The sequence below is a fragment of the Anopheles coluzzii genome, chromosome 3 (assembly GCF_943734685.1).
Source record: "Anopheles coluzzii chromosome 3, AcolN3, whole genome shotgun sequence".
Lineage (NCBI taxonomy): Eukaryota > Metazoa > Arthropoda > Insecta > Diptera > Culicidae > Anopheles > Anopheles coluzzii.
Window position 1 is genome coordinate 25,922,627 of NC_064671.1, and position 20,483 is coordinate 25,943,109.

Sequence of the window (20,483 nt, forward strand, 5' to 3'; positions counted from 1 at the left end):
TTTACCAACTTGTGACATTTTGCCAACTTTATTGTTTGTAAGAACACCACTGAACGATGAATTGGAAGATTGCAAGAAAGCTCGCACAACCATGTCTTCATGGAAAACACATAAAATAATCAATGTCTATGCCTTAAATCTCGGAAGCTTTTGCACGGTAACCTCTCTCTTAGCCTGGAAGCAACGAGCCTGGAAGCAAACCCTAAAGAAAGGAAAGTTTTTCATCATTCTCACTCAACTTGTGCGCCTGCTAGTATGCAACGCGATGGGCCATGAATAGCAGCCTCCATTTTGTGTGCCGATGAGGACGACGACGACGACGATGCATTAGGGAACCTTTTTTCCCCCTACTCGAAGAGAAAAATGACTTTCTAGCGCTGCTTAGAGGTTTAAGTGCAAAGAAGAGTCAAAGTAGATGAGAAAGTGTGGCTGCCTGCTGCAACAATGGTACGAGTTTTATGACGCCTTTCATCGTTCATCAATTCTTGGTTCTTGTTGTACAGTACAGTACAAAGAAGGAAGGTCGTTTTTCATCACCGTACCAAAAAAAAACCACCACCACCAACGGTAATAGCATCGGTGGTTCCCCTTTTTCCCGTGCAACTGTTTATAAACACCACACGAAGCTTCTACCACTGTATGGCATGACTGTGTGTATGTGTGTTCCTGCTGCTCTAAATGTTGTTCGTCACTTAGTCGCTGATGAACCGGTGCTGATGATGAAAGCACACCACGCTGCACTGCACTGATTGAAGGATATTTTCATGCAAATTTTCATCCTCATGTACGTGTGTTCGTTTGTTCAAAATAGAAGAGAAAGAAAGGGAGAGAGAGAACCTGTTTTTTGCAGTCGAAACTTGGCTGAATGGTTGTAGCTGTGTGACTTAGTTGCTTCTTTCAACTCGATAAGTAGAAGATTCTTATCGCGCTAAATGATGATGTGCATTATGGAGAATTTTGCTCTTAAATAAGATGCTATTTGAATGCATACGTTTGTAGATTGAACATTCTCTCGAAAGGGTACGATGTACTACGTATTTACAGCTATTTTGTCACTTTTCTAAGCGTTATGCTTTGCGCCCTTTTTATTTTCTTTGTTTTATTTTGTATATTAATGTGATTTATTTACAATAACATCACAAATTCCAGATTTAGTTAGTCATAAGTAAGAGTTATGATTTTCAAGTTACTAAAGATTCTTAATTTGGACATACATTTTTAACTTTATCCCTTTTTAGTGTAATAAATGTGTATCTCTTTCGATTTTATTAATCTTATATACATATATTGTAATAACATATGATTATAAATAGTTTAAACACAAATGACATTCATATCAGCCCACAACAATATTTAAAATTTAATCTAAATCCTCACTCTTGATAACTGCTATTTACTTATGATGTCAGTTTTATTCACTATTTCATAATAAGATCATATTGAATCCAAAAGTCAAAGAAAGAGCAAGTACAATATAGCACATAATGTAAACACTTTCACAATGTGTTGCGATAGCAACGGGTAGATTTGAAGCGATTTTGAAATTGCAACGAAATGTTTCGTTTGCCACGGTTAAGTTTGGGTAGAATTTGAAACTATTGTAACTTATCGTATGAGAACAAGATCGCTGGCCTAAATAAACATACATTTTTGGGAACGGCCCGTTCTTGAGTTCATCGATAAGCGTAAGCAACACGGACAAAGCGTAGACAATAAAATATTTTTGGAACGGGTACATCCACCCAACGGGGGTGGGTGAAAAGAAATTAGGAGAAAAAAAATGCATGCAGGACGAAAACGTGCATATGTACCAGCAAATCGCTCCTTTCAGTTACCAACCCAAAACGAGGACGTCATAAAATTTCAAGTTTTCTTAGGATTAATCTAGAATGCGTGGAACTGAAACATAAACAAAGCGGCATATACAAACACAAGGAACATAAAAAAACCATTGCATAGATTTCCGAAAAAGGGCACAATATTTTAACACGCACTGGCACCAATACATTTAAACAACGTGTACGAACACGTTTCAACACCATCAAACATTTTAGAATATAAGAACCAATTATTGTTTAATAAACGTTAGATCTATTTCAGAACCTGAACGGAGAACGTCTCGATTTTCTTTGAACGTCTTGGCCTTTCTTAGGATTTGCTTTAGGTCTCATCCGGGTCACTCTGCCCCATCCGAAAAGTTATTGTATCAATTGTGCCACTTTTGCAGCATAGATTCCCACGAACCGTGAATACTAGCGGAAAGTTTAATGCACAATTGGTAATAATAACTCCTTTCGGGCAGAAACCCATCTTTTCCGATACATTTGTTTTCGGTTGAAACTTAGAACACTGAAGGCCTTTCCTTCGCGTGGCCTGGCCCGAGTTCCGCCGTCAACACAATCAATAACAGATTAAGAAAATTAAATAACTTTTTCAATACCATTATGAATATAAATTTACTAAATATTCTGGAAAAAAAATATTCAATCAATGAATATCGAGTAATATATCAAAAAGTGATCAACATGAAAGCAAAAATCCTCAGGTCGATTCGAGAATATTTCTTATCGTTTGATTCCTATCTGAACGCATCATCTTAAACTCTGTTAGTTACGCAAATTGTTTAAATATAATTCATCTTTGAGCAAAGTTGTCTTGAAAGTAAATGTTGCTTACAACAATTCACAACCACCTGCGTTAGGTTAGTTAACACATCGCTTTCCTCAACTGTCCATCGCCTTAAGGCATCGCCATAACATCGTTCCACGTTACATTTCCTTCCGCCTAACTCCCCAAAACCTCATTTCAAAAACAATCTACAAACTTCCAAAACTTGTCCATTAGCCTGCCTGGACCAGGGCCACGACACGAGTGCATTTCGGCGCACAGTTTGCCCACTGCCAGTACGCCAAGCACGAGAAGCACCACACGTACGACGAAGGACAAATTTATGCATTCGAATAATTAAAATTAAATTACCCTCAAGTGTAATTTGTTTTACCTTCCCGTGCACGGTGACGTCTTCTTCTGTGACCGTGCATCTCACACATTCCTTTTCGAGATCGAATCACTGCCGAAGCAGTGTGTGTCGGTGCCAGGAAGAGAATTGTCGAGTTGGTGTATTAATCGCATTACTCTCGAATCACCAAGCAAACAGCGGTCGTTGCTATGTGGTAACTTGCTGCAGGCGCACAGTCCAGTGAGATGAGCAACGGCACAGTGAGACGTGTGCTGAAGATGAAGCACGATGTGTGCAAATACCAAAAAATTTTAAAAGTGATGTTTTTATTGGTTGCGAAACAGCTTTCTTCAAATAGCAACAGAAACGAACGGGAACACACTCTGATACATACATTCCATCTCATAAGTCATCACCATACATGCCACAGTCACCCGACAAACGGCACGAGTGTGAAGGCACAACTCCTCTGCAGGAATGTATAAACACTGCGCAATTGCTTTACATTAGTATGCGCTCGCTACAATTCGGTGTAGCCGTCGGGCTCAATTTACTCCGTCTTTTCTTGTCCTACCTTTTTTCCTGTTTCGTTTGTTTGCTTGAGCAAAGTTTGAGACCTCACAACATCCGTTGCAAGGGTGTAGGTGTTTTAGGAAGACAACCTCGCCCTGCCAACTGAAACAACTCTCGCTCTGTTTGTGTGGGCACAACATACCAAACACTCCTGTCTCCTGGCATTCCAAGCACCTACAGCAGGGGTGGTAAAAAGGGACAAACCGCCCAGTTTGTGTGTGTGTGTGGGTGGGATGCCTTGAGATATGAATACACTTTCGTAATATTTTATTTCCTGCCGCTGAGCGCTGAACGAGGACAACCAACTGCCCCTCCCAGCGCTCACCCAGTGCCAGCTGGAGCTGACGGTTCGGTCGACCACAGCCTGCCTCGAGTGCTTGTGCGAAGGTGGCGGCGGCGGCGGTGGAAGGAAACTGTACGCGACGAGAAAGAGATCAAATTTCACACCACTCGTAGCAGGCGTAGCAACGGCACGGCATAGCAACGTGGCTGTAGCCCTTTGGCTGCACCCGTAGCCGGTGCAGTGAGCCTGGAATGCCTAGGAACTCGAGCGGCCCGGAATGTGCACTGCGCTGGAATGCCAGACACACCGACCATCGCCATCAAGATGCTTGCAGGGTCGCGGTTTGGGATGGTTTCTGCTGCACTCAACGTGTGCAGGTCTGTGTGAGAGAGTGTAAGGGTGGTAGGTTTGGTTTGGTTCGGTGTCACAATTCTTAGTGACATTCCGATTGCCGAGTGTCGGTTATGCGAGACACTGCGCTGATGGTGCTGCTGCATCCGCTCGCCAAGTAACTATTTACCTTGGTTGCGTAAATCCTTGTAGATTGTTGTTTACCGGGTGAAAAAGAGTGCAGTGGAGCAGTGCAGGAAGAAGGAGGTAAGTAGTAAGAGAGAGAGAGAGAGAGAGAGAGAGAGAGAGAGAGAGAGAGGCAAAGAAGTATCATGTTACTAGAACTGCTGCCACCCATTCGGATGCTCGGTAACAGTCCGGCGAAAGAAACGCCAGCCATCAAGGTGGCAATACACACGATAACGATGGGAAAATGGTACATTAAAGGTACAGGTGATGTTTTTGATTGAAATGTTATAATTCAGTAGTAAAAATGTCACAATTGTGAATGAATATTTTCTATGATGGAAAAGAAAATAGAACACTATATAATAATATTAAAAATTATAACGAAGTTTCTATTACAATAAAGATTGTTTGAAAACAATCTGCTCTATAAAACATACAAAAATGAGAAACAAAAATCCCCAAAAAGTGTACAAAGAATTGAAGAAAGTGTTAAACAAATCGAATCTCTTCACACGATTGCAACGTACTTACAGCAACTACCACCATTCTTACCACCTATTCACACTTTCACCACATTCTCATTGAGCATTTCTCCCCTTTCTCTTCGATGAGCAACAAAAAAGCGACATTATAATGCCATCATAATTTAGTTTGTTTCGTGCAATCGAAACAGCGAACGACGTGGCTGTGCCCGAAGCGCGCTGAACTAAAACTGATTTAGGAAAACTTCCTGCTCATTGTTGTGGCCGTGCTGCTGCTGCTGTTTGCAATTCACGCTTGGGAAACTTTTCCACACTGCTAACAGTAAAGTGCATCCGATTCTGGTTGTGTGTGCACACTCACACCCACGCACATACTTGCAAGAACGCCTTCTGGCGCTAAGATATGTGATGTTTGTGTTTTATGCGGTCCTCATACGACACGCAGCGGAAGGATGACACTCAGCACACTCTCAGCTTTTGTTGTGCCAGCGGTAAAGGCATACGGTTAGGGGAGTAAGAGTTCGAATCCAAGACACCAGTCCGCCTCGAGGTGATGCGACTGTTTCATGAAACATTCTCTTACATCCTTCCTGCCTGGCACTCCCTTTCCCACAAACGGACCACGAACAAAGCGCTTTCCTTGTCAAACGGACAACTTTTCCTTTCCCTCAACCCAATGGGATGAACTTTTGATCATTCGACGAAATTCGCTTTCTCACAAATCACCCGCCGCCACCCGTTGAGGGTGGTTCGAGTGGGCTTATGAATCTGTGATTAATTTCGTGCGCTCATCTTTATGATGAGCTATCTGCAGCAAACGGGGGAGGAAGTCATTATTTTGATTGTGGTAATTTAACGGACGGGAAGAAATGTTTGTGAACAGTTTTTTTAGCTTTAAAATTTTGCATGATGTACCAAAGACAAACAATTTTGCAGCACAGGTACGGAACAAAGGCATTTCAATTGGTGGAACTGTGTTATGAACCCGCAAGGAATACAGATTTCAATGTGTTGAATTGCTTTAAATTTTTTAGCTTTTTTAAACAGTTTTCCTTAAGCTTTTAAAATAATTATGGTTGTATCTAGTTTTGATGATCCTTTCGTGTAGTTTTAGCTCTCATCGCTACAAAACTTCAGTGTAAACGTTGCTGTAAAAACCTTCAATTGTTTGCTTTCTTATTTAAAAATTAAATTAACGTTGCTCAAGTACTGGGCGTCTCCATCAACGAAAAAGATTTTTTAAAATTATTATTCAAAGCTCAAATTTAAAACTCAGCCAAAAAATTTTACTTTATAGATTTTTTAAAAAATATTTGGCATGTTTTGATAAATTTCGTGCTATTAAGCATAAAATCGTGATGTTGCTAATGCACGCTACCCCAATAGTCATGTGGCGCCATCTATTAATAAATAGCTGAACCGCACGCTGTAGTTTTGCTCCAAATTACCTACTGTGAATACATTTTAATAAAAGTGTGCATATTCTCAGAAGTAAACGATCGCCAAAAATTTAATGTACAAAATTTTACTAAAATATCTAAACCGTTCTTAACAGTTCCTAATACTCATGTTTTACGCCATGACGGTATTGACCGTATTTTCTACTCCCCACATACGTATGAAGCAATAAAAATGCTTCACTTTAAAAATACATGTACTGGTAAAATTTCATTACATCGCTTGCCATTTACCCACAACCGCTCCGGATCACAAATCCTTTAGCTTACCCGCCTGGATAGCCATTAAGTGGACCCGAGTCGCTCCCGCCTCATGGTTATGGAACCACCATTACAAGCAAAAAGGGACAGTTTCAGTGCCACACCGAAACCTAAAATCCCGTCCCGGTGTGCTTCAATAAAAACGAGCTCCACTCGCTGTCGCTCTCTCAATTTCAATTTGCTACTGCAAATAAAAATCCCCCCCAACTGGCTGGCACGGCTAGCCCATCCCGTGATGGGGAGGGATTTACATTTTTTCGATGACACCAGAGAACGATTCTGTCCTATCCCGCGGGTAGAGCAAATTTCTTAAGCTCCACTTCGAGCACGACGGCTGGAATTGCTATCGAGTCCGGTCGGACGGTTGGTGGTCCCACAGTGCTTTTTGATTTCACCAACCACCAACTGCCTTCTTCGTGTGCCTTCCCTGTCGAAATGAAACAACCGTTCCCATGAAGCGGGGAATGTTTTAACAAAGCGGATAAAATTACTATTACTGTGTCGGACACTTTATTTCACTTCTCCTTGTTACGTTCCTTCCCAAGATCTCCCAAGAGGAAAAGCTCTTCGGCTTTCCAATGCAAAGAAAGTTTCATTTTTCCCGCGAATATTTACGATCGAAAAAAAGGGAACCGTTGGAGCCGGATGAAGTAAGCCAGGGAGGGGCACGAAATCAAACAAACACGAGTGACAGTTTTTGTGAAAATTCGTTCATCATCCGACCGTGACAGACTCATTTGTTCTTTCAATCGTTGCCTACCTACCTTCCACCCTCATCGCTCCAATCCATCAGCAACATTTTGATTGCTTGGCAAAATTTGAAATAGCAATTTGCGCGCACGTCACAAACCATATCAATAGCCCGGGCTTCGTGTTACGGGCGCTGTGCTGTTTTCCGTCTGTAAATGTGCGTTCGTTCTTCATAGAAGTCACAGCCAGGCATACCAAAGAAAATGGTAACAATCTTCCACGAAGCACGTCAGCTTTCTAATTAACGTTTGGTTTTGTTATTTTAAGGTTTATCACTGTCCTCAGCTGAAGAATGTTTTACGATTTTGTACCATAAGAAAATAATAATAAAGCTTGCAATATTAAATATACAACACACTCACCACCATTTCCAAGAAGTGATTTCATATCCAAGCACAGCCACAGCTTCGTTACTCCCCATCATCAACCAATCGGGAAGCAGTTGTGCAGATTCCTGAAGCAATGTTGATTTGATTGCTTGTTATTCTCACCTTGTGCTGGTGGTGCCGGGATGCAGGTCCCACATATTTAAATTGCACACATACTCAACACACACGCCTGAGGCACACACACAGCAAACCGAACCGCCACGTTCTAGAGTGATGTTTATTTCTCTCCTCAAGGATAATGGGCTTTCCCTCGCCGTTTCCCGTTAGCAAAGCACATCATCAAACCGCACAAAAAGACATTACGGGTGTGTGTTACGGAGAAAAGGGGAAACACCACCACCACACGCACAGAACGCATGCATATAGGTGTTATCGATTCATTAAAATTGTTTACATTCAGGGTGGATGGTAACCAAATACTTAGCAACGATAAACATACCGTGTGAGCTTTCATCTTAACAGGATGCTGATGGAGGCCTTTTCTGCCTTGTGGCAGTTTCCTGAAATAGGATCTTTAATTCGTTAGAGCTATTTCTAGCATTCTTGAAACATGTTCTATATCAATAACCGATATTGAATGTGATGACTTATCAATACATCAAATATATATTTAGCTCATCTCTGCACATGTTTTCTAATCATTTCGCATATAAATAACTTAACTGTACAGTTGCCTCTGAACATGAAAAGAGTTGTCATCCTAAGAAAGTCTAGAGATGTCCTAAAAATAATGCCCATAACAGATACTGAAAACAACAAGTTCTGTAGGAAATTGGAAATTACTTAAATAAAACGTGAAGAAATCAAAATTTTACAAATTTAAAGGCAGGGGGACATTGTCCTTATTTGCTAGTGTAATTTCAATTTTCACTAGTGCTTCTGGCGGCGGTCGGTGCAAGCTTTTTTTGGTCATCGAGGGAATGGTCCTGCAGAATCTCAAATTGAAGTAGTTTTTTCACCGTTTTTTTTTTTTTGATGCAAAAAATAACGAAATGCATGCCAAAAATGTATATCTACCTGTTACCATGCTTTTCTAATCCATTTTAAGTAAAAAACATAGAAAAATAACATATTTTCTGAAGCGGCTCCAAATTTTTGTAGCAAAATGCTTTGGTCGGCCGCCGTCAGATGCGCTAGTGAAAGCGTAAAGCGGCCTTTGTCCGAAAGCCAGCAAAGCCAAAACAATTAAAATGGCAGTTTTCAAGCCATTTTTACAGCACATACCGCAAAAGCTTTGATTAAATATTAATTTAAACAGAGCACACAGATAAACCATCTTACTTTTAGAGAACCAACTCAATAGCGCCAGCTGCTCAGATTCTTCCTTAAAACGGCTCGTTTGGCACACGGATTGCATACTTTCACGGAATGTGCAGCGGCGCTTTATTTAGAGCCTAACTAATTAGTCCCGTTTTCAACAGTACCGCACAGTATAACCCACTTTTTTGTACTGTAAAATACAATCAAAATCGAATTAAACCCCAAAATCAACTCCAAATCGCACACCGGCATGTTTGCATACACGAAACCGAAACAAACATTGATAATTATTTTTCGCCTCATTTTCACATTCCACCACAATGTAGGTCGAGCCTCGCCGTATTGTGCCGTTCAGCTTTCCATTGAGTGTGCATAGAACACAAGTTGAGCACAGAGCCGTAGAAAACAAACGAAAAAAAACCCCTTTTCGATTCCTAATAAGAACAGCCTTTTGCAAAGCTGAAAGCTCTCGCTGTGCTGTTGGTATCAATCGAAGAACAAAAAACAAAATACAACGATAAAGCTCATGTTTGCAATATAACGAGTTTCATTTCATTTTGCTAGCACCCCTTTTCCTGCGCTTTCCTTCCCTTCTCTCCCGACCCGATTCGTTGTATCACGCGCGGCTTATATTTGGCGCTCGTTCTGGGCGCACGTTGCTAAGGAGACGGACACTTCTTTTGAAGTGGCTCTCGAAAGCTGTACTACTGTAGCTTCTGTGTGGGTATGTGTTGTGCTTTTTTTTCCTCCCGCACACGAGCGCACAAAACAGGCGCGGATATATAATCCGCACGGAAAAATGGCTTCCCCCCGTGCGGGTGCGCTGCATTTTGCGCCATCGCGATTGAGCCCGCGTCATTGCGCTGCATTTCCACTACACCGATACACTTACCGAAATCAATTGAACGCATCGAAAGTGTAGGAGTAGTAGGAAAGGAGGCTTTTTGTTGGATATTTTTCTAGTGCCTCATTTCCAGCTTTCCAGTGCCATAGAACGGTTCGAATCGGAGTTTGATTGAACTTCAACCAACTGAACCGGGTTGTCTCTATCTTTTTTTTGTTTTTGCATTCATTTCAATCGAGTTTCATTAAGTCGCGTGTAGCAAACAATCCACTCCCGATCACGCTTTTCGAAGCTTCTCGGGGGTGAGCAGAACCCAAAGGGGTTCCGGCCCTTATTCCCCTCACCCAGAAGCAAATCAGGCGGGCGGAGCTGTTCGGCGACTTCATTAAAAGCAAGTACGAAAGGGAATAAATTAAACTCGCCAGTTGCATTCAAAGCGCTGGTGGGATGAAGGGTGAAAAGAAAAAAGTAATTTTTCCCTCCCCTGCAAAATAGTGTCACGTACGGGCAAAGTCGTTTTATTTCAGAATCAGCTTTTTTGCTTACTTAGCAACGAAATCGAACATGATTTCAATCATTATTTTTCACAACAGAATCCTATTCAATTTATTTAAAAAAAAATCCTCCCTGCTTTTAGCTTCATTTTTTAACCTCAATCACATCGCGTTCACAAACAGCAAACCATTCCATTGCAATCATGTAATGACTCCCACGAGGGGAAGAATAAACGTAGAACATGTTGTGTTCAGTGCACACCAAAATTAACCTCCCGGAAAAAGATAAATTCCACACAAATCCTTCCAATAAGCCTCAAAAGATGCACGAAAGTGTGCAAACGGTTGGAGAGACGTTGAACGTGCAAAGCGAAAAATCATTACCGTGTGCAAATTATCTCTTGTGTAAATAAACCCGAGGCCCGATGCCCGAGGCAACCATCTTAACCACAGCGAACCGTCGCAAGACACAACAACACGGGGAAAAGCCGTAATGGGTTTAGTAGGAGGGTTGGTGCAACCACAAGAAAGATTCCACCCGGCACACTCTTTATGGTCCAGCACTGGTCTTAATCTATTAGAAAACTTTGACCACTCTCCCCGCAGCTCTGGTCCCTTGTTTGGTTTTGGTGTGGTGACTGCCTTGCCTGCCTGCCTGCCTGTGGCAGGCTGCTAGCTTTAGATAAACACATTAAGAAGGAAAGTTTTGCCTCGTGTCTTTTGCGTTGTGAGTGTGCACTTGGCCTGAGCCGTTTTTCCACTAGCAAGCACAATTGTTGCGTCTATTTTGCTCCTATAAGCTTTATGTTAAAACGAGCATCTCTTTTTGTGTGTGTGTGTCGGAAAGGCAGCTTATTGGTTGTAAATCGGATACTCTGTGCGAAGGACGCTTTATGATGCTTGATCAAGTAGAGCTTAAGCGCATTGGAGCTTCATTTTTATTGCCAAAGTTTAGTTCCATTGATCGGATTTTAGGGGTAAAGCTTTTTGTCATCAAAAGTCGCCCATCGTCTTCCGTGTTTCGTTATTCGTTGAGCTATATTGATCTTAAAACTTACCAAATCATGCGACCAATTTCTTCACCTTCACCATTGCAAGGGGACACTTCACAGCTCCAACGTTCCCTTGTGACATAACCATAACCCGTGTTGCAAGCAGCGACTGATTAGTTTGCGCAAACTTGCGCAATTGCATCGTAAAAACGTTGTCGTACTTGCTCGCCTGCTACACCTTTTCCCACAAAGGAAAGGGGAATTATCGTGGGAAGTTTTGCTGCACAAGCTGGTGTTAGTGTTCGAGCAAAGGCACGTTCGTTCTTCGTTCGAGGAAGTGAGGAATGAAATCGTGCCAAAATTGGTTCCATACTTGCAAAGAATGCTAATAACGACTCTCCCGTTGCCCACTGCCATTATTGACGATGACCGAGCAGGGATTAATTTGGGAGTATGCAGTGGAAATTCAGTTCCTACTGCACGTGTGTGTATTGAGTTCTAAATTTGAAGGTACTGAATAGAAAGATAACTTGTTTTGCTTATCAGGAATTGCATTGGCAAAGATAAAATTGTATAAAAACCTTCAGCGAACCAAAGGTACAAGATTCGTTTTGCAGATTTTCAGTTTCATTATTTTCAATCACTAATCATCGTCTGGGGAATCATTGAAACTGTGCAGCAAAAGTTCTTCCGCCAAATCGTTTTACAGCTCTCGTCTTGTAACACCTTTCAAGGCCCGTTGGAAAACAGATAACTATCCAAATTTCAAACACTTCAGTGGGTTTGGTCGAACCCTCTAAAAGCAACAAAGATACACTCACACACACACACACAACCCTAACACCTTACGGCACTAAAACAATTGACTCCAATGGCATCAGGCTCAATGTAGTACCCTCTACCGGGCACACCTAAACGATCCTTATCTTTACAACCGTTCCGCTCGATAATGTGTGTAATTCGTGCTAACGCCCCCTTTTTGCCGGATGGAAACGAGGATCTAGAATGAGGGTCTTCCTTGTGCTAAATTGTTCACCTGCTTCACGGGATCGTAAAGTGATACTTAGCGTGGAGAAATAGGCAAATCCATGCGCTACGATGTCTATTACGGCTTCGTGGGTTTACCTTCGAAATAAAACAACTTTCGACAATCCTTTAGTAGTAATGTACAGTGATTGACAAGTTCACACAAAAAGGAAGACATATGCTTCAGTTAGAAGTATTAAATGATGTTTTCACAAAAAATATACCGAAAAGCTAAAGAAGTATTGGTATTAGAAAAAAGATTATTAATCCTGAAGGCAGTAGCTTACTTTCAAGTCTTCTAATTGTATCTGTAGCTGGTTACACGTTGGATGGGGTATAAGTTAAATTTATTGACATATAATATGAAGATTGCAGTTCAAAATAAATTAGTTTTTATTTATAGACCACTACATAACCTTTGAATAGCTACTTTTTATCTACAGTTTACCATACACATTCATTTTTGGTACACAATTCCTTCCGATCCTTTTGGTGAACGCCTGAAGGTATGCACGTTGACATTTTGTGATAAAATTTCAATTTGTTTAAAAAATATTAAATTCAATCAATCAAATAATTGAATGAATTTCACAATATCTATATTTTGTAAATAACAATCACAAGTATCTTTGTTATTGGCGTATCGTCCTACACTGACATGACGCCCTATGCAGGCTTTCGATACTTAATTCATTACTACGCAGCCAGATAGTCAATCTTTGCTTCGGGGGAACGGTCCATTCTAGGTTTGAACCCATGATAGGCATGTGATTAAGTCGTTCGAGTTGACGACTGTACCACGGGACCGCCCATAACAAATATCAACGAACATAATTACACGTTGGGCTAAAACAGCACATAGATAAGTTTGTTCTGCACTGTAAAATTGCATACCTTCAGGGGTATACAGCGTGATTGAAGCGCTTTGGATCGCATTTGGCTCGAACGCATCACCGATTGCTTCACTTCTACCGTGAGCAATTAGCTTCCTCATCATAAAACCCCTTCGAAAAGATTCCCATGCTAGGAATAGCTTCACAAAACCCGGGTCTTGATTTCATTGCCAAACAAACCGTACCCAATAAAGCTTCACTTTGTACGCAGCAGATGAAACTAACTTTTATGGCGCCTAGATGCTCCTAGTTAGCATAAATTTGTGCTGCTTTGCTGCACATATACATTACCCAAGACAACCCTGGGATTTCGTCGAAACTTACCGCGATCTTTCGATTCAATAACTGTCGGAAAGCGTAATACATCTCTCCCATGCTGTCCATATTGATGAAGGTAGCGTCGGGTGAAAAGCGGATGGTTCGTGGACGGCAGGCAGGATTCAATATCAGTTTTTTGTAATTTCATTTCCATCATAACGGAGGCGCTCACGTTTCATGAGCTTCCCCACCCGTAATGCAATTCTTATTTGACGGCAAGCGTTGAGTGAAAATAATAATGCACGTGTTAGGCAGCGGCCGCCCTTCCCTCGAGGGCAAAGCTTCAACCTCCAGCCCACCCAGATCGACCGTTCGACCCGTCCGTCCGGGACGGAATTTTCGCTCAATATTTCATGTCAAACGGAAACAGGAACAAAACAACATCGCAAACGGAAGGACTACACTCGCCGTACACTCGAGTTCGAACTTTTATCCATTTTTATTGCCCGTAACAAGAAACTTTTTGCTTCTTTTAAAGTATTGGGGGGAAAAAAACAGAAGTGCCGTTTGAAAAAAAAACCCGCTCTCCACTTTGCGTGTGAAGTGATCCCGGGGAAAGTTTTGCAAACGAAGACAATGCGTGTAGGAAAAATGGTTTTGCGCGTGTTCCAAAGTGTGCTTCTGCAAGACCTCGGGCATAGCAGAGCGGAGGGAAAAACTGCCATCTCAACTTCCCGGAAGCGCTTCCCCGTGGAGAGACGCCCGTGCACTGTTCGAAAGAATTGAGGCACAGTAAAAGGAAACGAAAGGTCCCCATTGGCAACGAAATGGCAGCCCTTTTCAATTGGAATTGAAATAATGCGTCTCGGAAGTGAGAAGCAGGGAAATTGTATGCGAGATCGGTGCACGAATCAACCGAACCTCCAGCCTCAGCGAAAGGGCAGGTTGAGATGAATGGGAAGAAACTTAAATTTATTACCCGTTCGCTCGTGCCACTCGATGCCAGCAAGCGTGTTCCGTGCCATTCGTGCTTCTTCGATTGGCAGTGAACTTTTATTTATTACCACTTGTTTGCAAGCATCGCGATTCCGATTAATCGACTGTACCGGCTCCTTCCCCCTTGTGTGTTCGCTGGGTGCCAATAAGTATCGTAAAGAATCGGTGACAATGCTTCACAAACTCACACCGTGCAGGGGAAGCGAGAGGTCGTCACTGGGGTCGGATAGGAAGGGTCGCCGGGGGTAAGGGAAGAGGGCAGTGGGGAAAAAGTTCACTTCATCCTTTTATTTTGCTCGATAAAGAGCAGTCCCGGTGGGAAAAGTTTTGCCCCCTTTTGGTGGCGGGTGGGTGAGTCAGCAATCAAACTGGGAACTCTTTACCTGGGGAGGGGCGATAGAGCGGGCAGAAATGGGGAAGGGTCAGACCAGATATCAATTGACGGACGAATTGATGGCTGCTTGATATTGTCGATTTTCTGCTATAGGAGTAGAACGGGAAGAAAGAGACGAGGGTGTAATGGTGGCCACTTTTTTTTTGCCCTGACCTCCTTTTTTGTTATTTACCGCTGAGACGAGTGCTTTTGTGTGAAACAACTGTCACGCTGTTGGTAATGTACTTGAGTAATAAATCGAATTGTTTGAAGTATGTTAAAAATGTGGAAAAAGTTATAAAAATGAAAAAACTTTCTTTCTGTCATTGTTATCCATAGTTTAACATTAAACAGGAAATTTAACAACATTAACAGGCAATCCTGAAATAATTAACCAAAAATATGAAAATATAAAACCAGCTGAAAAGCATCTTGAAAATTTTTGACTGATTTTCAAACGAATTAAATATTTTTTTAAACAAGGATGCTAAATCGTTTCAACTAAGATAAGTATAAAAAATTAAAATTAATATATTTCTTCTTTGATTAACTAATTGCTTTCAGCGTGGAAAGTACTGCATGTAAATATAAATATCCTGATCCTGCATTTTGTTTTGTTTTTTTTTTGTGTGGTTTTTAGCAACTACAACGAACATTCCTAAACCAAAAGCTCCTTCCCGTTGTACTGTTATTCATTCGCACGACTTGGCAACATGTCCGTCATGGCTTCAAGATGTAGGTCGCTAAAAATACACAAAAAAAAAAAGAAATGAGTTATATTAGTATATGAGTCTTTTAAAACTGAATTAAAAATTAAATCTATTAAATTGTCTGGATTGATTGTTACAAGATTACAGAGGTTTCCAGATATGTTTGAATCGTTCCCACGAATTTGTCAGAACAAAAGATTAAAGCAAATTTTGACACACGCTCAATTAATTGTGGTTCAGTTTTTACTCCATTTAGGGAAGTATCCAAAAATCCTTGAAAACCGAAAATACATGGCAAAACCTACAATAATGAAAAATATTGTGAGTAATCCGGAACTTATTATATGTTTTGAAATATCACACATTACTTTCATACATGAAGTGGAGTATGATGATCGTGCATAAAAAATGTTCATTTTTTTACTTATTTGAATTCCACCTACACCATCGCTTGTTTGATATAGCTTCGTAACCATCAAACAAGGCAAGGCAAGGCACGCGAATGGCCTCGTCACAACTGGCACGAAATAAATACATAAATAAAAGCACCGTTGAAAGTTCAATACCGGCTTTCCCCTATTCCCTCAGCTTCAAGATCACCAACAAATGAAGACTGTGGGGAGGGAGGTAGTGGAGTGTATTTAGTTTTTCGGCCACCATTTTTATTTTTATTTATTTTTTTATATTTTGCGGCCATCTTAAATCCTGAAAAACCCTCGCTCGAAACGTCGAAAACCCTCATAACGATTTACAAAAAGCATCACCAGCGAGGAAAAATCGCACCGATTTGGAGCGTTGAAGAGCTCGGGAAAACCGTTTTTTGGCCTGCGGGATAATTTGAATTTGCATGCAAGCGTGCAAGCTGCTTGCAAGCAAACCTGTGTAAAATCTACGCAATTGCTTTCTCCGGATGACAGTTTCATACTACACTGGTGAAAAAGCTACATGAAACATTGGGAAAGCAGGGATTTTCAGCTAGCTTGTATGTTTTGATTTTTTTATAAATGTTGAAAATATTTTCAACCGCATAATAAATACTGTCTGTAACATTTAACACCAATTATCAACCAATTTAATTTATTTTAATCGCAAGAAAATTTAAAAATATTTCACTCGCTACCAGTGTGACTAATCAAACAGCAAACAACTCTGCACCACGAGCCCTGCAAAGCCTAATCACTGTACATATTTACAAACAAAACCTTTTAGGTGTGAACAAACAAAGGAATTACATGTGGCTCGTTGTGCTTATCCTTCCTGTTAGTGTTTTTGTTAGCAAAGCATCCTAAATACCTGTAAGTAATGGTTTAAAGCCTTTGTACGAATGAGGCCAGCAAACACTCATCGGTTTTGTTTCCCCCCCACCTACGATCGATCAGCTGGTTTGTTGGCGGAACAGTAACAACAACGGCAACGAACTGCTGGTGCTGCTGCTGCTTTGTGTTGCCTGCTGATTTACCATCCCTTTCCCCTGGCTCTATTCAACGGTAATTGAAGCCCGCATGTACACACACACATCGTAAGAGCGTGAGACTAACAGTATGAGGAGAAACTTCTAACATCGAAGACGATACGGGTGCGTGCCCTTCACCGTTCACCAGCGCAGCGCACATCAACATCATCAGGGAAGTGTTGGTGGTGGTGGTTGTTGGTGGGTGTTTTGTTTCTTATCAGCAGTCATAATCGCAACGCTTAGAGCATCGCGACTGGCAACACCCGAGACACACTGGGCAGTAAGAACATCTGTCCCGCCACGCAGCTTCCAGTCTTTGTTGCGAATCACACCATTCGGGACGGACGAGCGGACGAGCGTGTAGTGTAGCGATGTATTGCGTTCTCTGCAAAGCCCCGTAAAGCCACCGCTACGACCCCCATCCGAACGAGCGTTCGATGACTAATACAGGGCGCACCAGAGAGTAGCAGCAAAGCAGTGGAGTAGCAGAGTGAAGTGAAGTAAGATGGATTTTGCAACCAACGTGCGGCCGCTGCTGCAGGACACGGACGACCGGGAGACGGAGAGCGACACCTTCCTGGACGATGCGTACGCAGGCTCGATCAACGCGTCCACCAGCAACCTGCCCGACCCGGACAAGGAGACGGCGGTGGAGACGCGCATGGCGGCGGCCGGCCACCGAATCGCACCGTCCGACAAGTTCCACTACACGTACGCCGTGTTCTATCTGATGGGCATGACGACGATGGTGCCGTGGAACTTTTTCGTCACCGCCGAGGAGTACTGGCAGTTCAAGTTCCGGAACGTGTCGTCGAACGATACGTCCGCGCTGACGCCCCGGCAGCTCGAGTTCCAGTCCGACCTGAGCATTGCGGCGGCCGTCCCGGGCACGGTGTTTCTCATACTGAACGCCTGCGCCGGCCACAAGGTGCCGCTGCACGTGCGCATGAACGGATCGCTCGTGCTGATGCTGCTGATCATGATCGGCACGACGGCGCTGGTGCGCGTCGACACGGACCAGTGGCAGGATGCGTTCTTTAACCTCACGATGCTATCCGTCGTCGTGATTAACAGTGAGTTTCGCTTCTCCATTTCCAAAGCAAAGCCTTGTTTTGATTTGGCATTTTTCATCAATAGTTCCGCTTTTCTCCTTGTAGGTTTCTCGGCCATTCTCACCGGCGGGCTTTTTGGCATTGCGGGACAGTTCAGTGCCCACTACATGACGGCCGCCGTTAGTGGGCAGGCGCTGGGTGGCATCTTCTCCGCGGTCGCCGACATCATAGCGCTCACCTTTGCCAGCAATCCGTCCACCACCGCGTTCGTGTTCTTCATCGTGGGCTGCGCGGTGTTGTTGCTGTCGCTCTTCGCCTACATCGTCATGTCGAAAACACTCTTCTTCAAGTACTACACCAGCTCCAAGACGCTCATGAAAAGCTCGCTCGAGGCGGACCCGGCCGCCAGGGCTGTCTGTGCGCGACTCGAGCCACGCTTCCCCGTCGTACTGCGCAAGATATGGATTTACGGCTTTTCCGAATGGTTGGTGTTCGTGACGACGCTGTCGATCTATCCTGCCGTGACGGTGCTGGTCGGCTCGCAGCACCACGGTCGGCCGTGGAACGATGTGTACTTCCTGCCCGTCGTGAACTATCTCCTATTCAATACGGGTGACTATTTGGGGCGCGTCTTTGCCGGCATGTTCGAGTGGGTAAGTGGCAACTAGTGATGTGTGGATCATTAACAAATTTTAAAACTAATACCGTCCCTTTCCTTCACAGCCATGGAACAATTCCATCCTGATCGGTGTACTTACGATCGCGCGTATCGCATTCGTGCCGGCGATGCTGCTCTGCAACATTACCCAGCATCACAACTTCCCGGTGCTGTTCCACTCGGACTACATCTTCATCGTGCTGATGGCCGCCTTCGCCCTGTCGAACGGCTACCTTGCCAACATTGCACTGATCGGTGCGCCCCGCGCTGTGGACGGGCACGAGAAGGAGATGGCGTCCTCGATGATGGCCGCCTTTCTCGGCATCGGGCTCGCGTGCGGTTCGGCCATTAGCTTAATGATCATCGAAATGATCAAGTGATACACAGACTTTCCTTAGACCAAAACGGGGGTCGGTCCTCAGCGAAAACAGTAGAAGAAAGGAGGAAACGAATTCCTATTGGGATTCGTTCGAAAGCGTGCCCCACGACAGAGCCTCCAATGATGAACTGTTATACACTCACCTCTACCCATTGTTATATTAGATGCGAAGGTGAATTACTTGTTTGTTAAAAGTGAACTGAGCGTAATTTAGGAAATTATTGAAAGGTGAGCAATGAGAGAAGGGGGATCATACTGGATTATCGTGCGAGAAGAATTTATATAGTGACAATTTTATGTTCTTTTTTCTGTTTCATAGTTTAACCACAGCCAAGTGGATTTGGTACGAAAATAGCCAGCCTAAGATAACTATTGAAACGGTGCGGTAAAGGAAAGATTAGCACATTATACACATACACAAAGCATATATAAATGAAGAAGTGTAAGATATACTTATTTATACTGTCCATATATTCACCCATCGCAGGGACGTGATCGCACGGTCCATCACGGTGCCGAGAAGCCCCAGGTTTAGTAGCGATCAAGTGCGATCGTCAGAAGCATTTGCAACGATAGAGGGAAAAAAACAAAGCAAGCATTATACAAACACAAATAATCACAGTAGAAGCGGATAATACACATAAGAGCGTGACGCAATAAATGTAACGCAAATACACGAAAACAATACAAGCCCACCCGAGGTACTGGTTTTCTGGGTGAGTGGAGCAACAACTCCAACTGACTGAGAGAGAGAATGACAGCTGCCTGTTGCCCGTGACCGAGTTTTGTTGACCTGGCCCGGTTTGCAATTACGGCACATTATAACAATAATAATTGGCACCAATCAACCCCCCCGAAACGCACTGATAAGAGAATGGTGCACATTGCGGCAGAAACCGAAAGTCCGTTGCACTGATCCGAACGAGCGCGGTTTAATCTTTCTTTCTTCCGGAAGCGTCCTGCTCCTTTCTACGCAATGGCAGTGCAGTGCAGTGTGTTTTTGCATTAGCTTTTATTCTCTTTATACTTGTTTAATGTTTCGGTGTGTATGTGTGTGTTTGTTTCTTTGTTTTTACTTTTCAATCACAACAACAACCATCTTGTTTTCCATTTGTCCTGTTTGTTTGGTGGATTTAACGCCAAAAGGGAGGGGGAGATGGGAGACGTATAATTGCGCATACTTTTACAATCAACGTGCAACGTGATTTACTTTTCCAATCTGTTTTCCTTTCTACCCCTATTCTTTGGCTCGTCCAAATTGTTAAAGCGTTCGACGTGAGCCTTTCTTCTTTTGTTGTTTTGTTTTGTCTCTTTTTTTTTAATTCATTTGTTTCGGTGGAAAAAGTGGGTAACTTCATGTAGCGGTTCATTCATATCAATTATTTCAAATATCTATCCGTTTACACATTAATACGATAGCAG

General features: G+C 42.8%; 1 protein-coding gene across 2 annotated transcripts; it reads left to right on the forward strand.

Annotated features, from left to right (window-relative positions):
• Positions 1–16,679: 16,679 nt before the first annotated feature.
• On the forward strand, positions 16,680–19,751 carry LOC120954628 (equilibrative nucleoside transporter 1). 2 transcript variants are annotated; one of them, XR_007452656.1, is made up of 5 exons: positions 16,680–16,814; positions 16,899–18,045; positions 18,130–18,677; positions 18,748–19,289; positions 19,381–19,751. XR_007452656.1 is itself a non-coding variant. In XM_040374716.2 (4 exons), exons 2-4 carry the CDS (start codon positions 17,478–17,480, stop codon positions 19,060–19,062), a joined length of 1,431 nt encoding a protein of 476 aa, XP_040230650.2. In that variant the 5' UTR covers positions 16,680–16,814; positions 16,899–17,477; the 3' UTR covers positions 19,063–19,751. The 2 variants fall into 2 exon arrangements, 1 of the variants encoding a protein (XP_040230650.2); XM_040374716.2 differs by having other exon boundaries at positions 18,748–19,751.
• Positions 19,752–20,483: the final 732 nt, after the last annotated feature.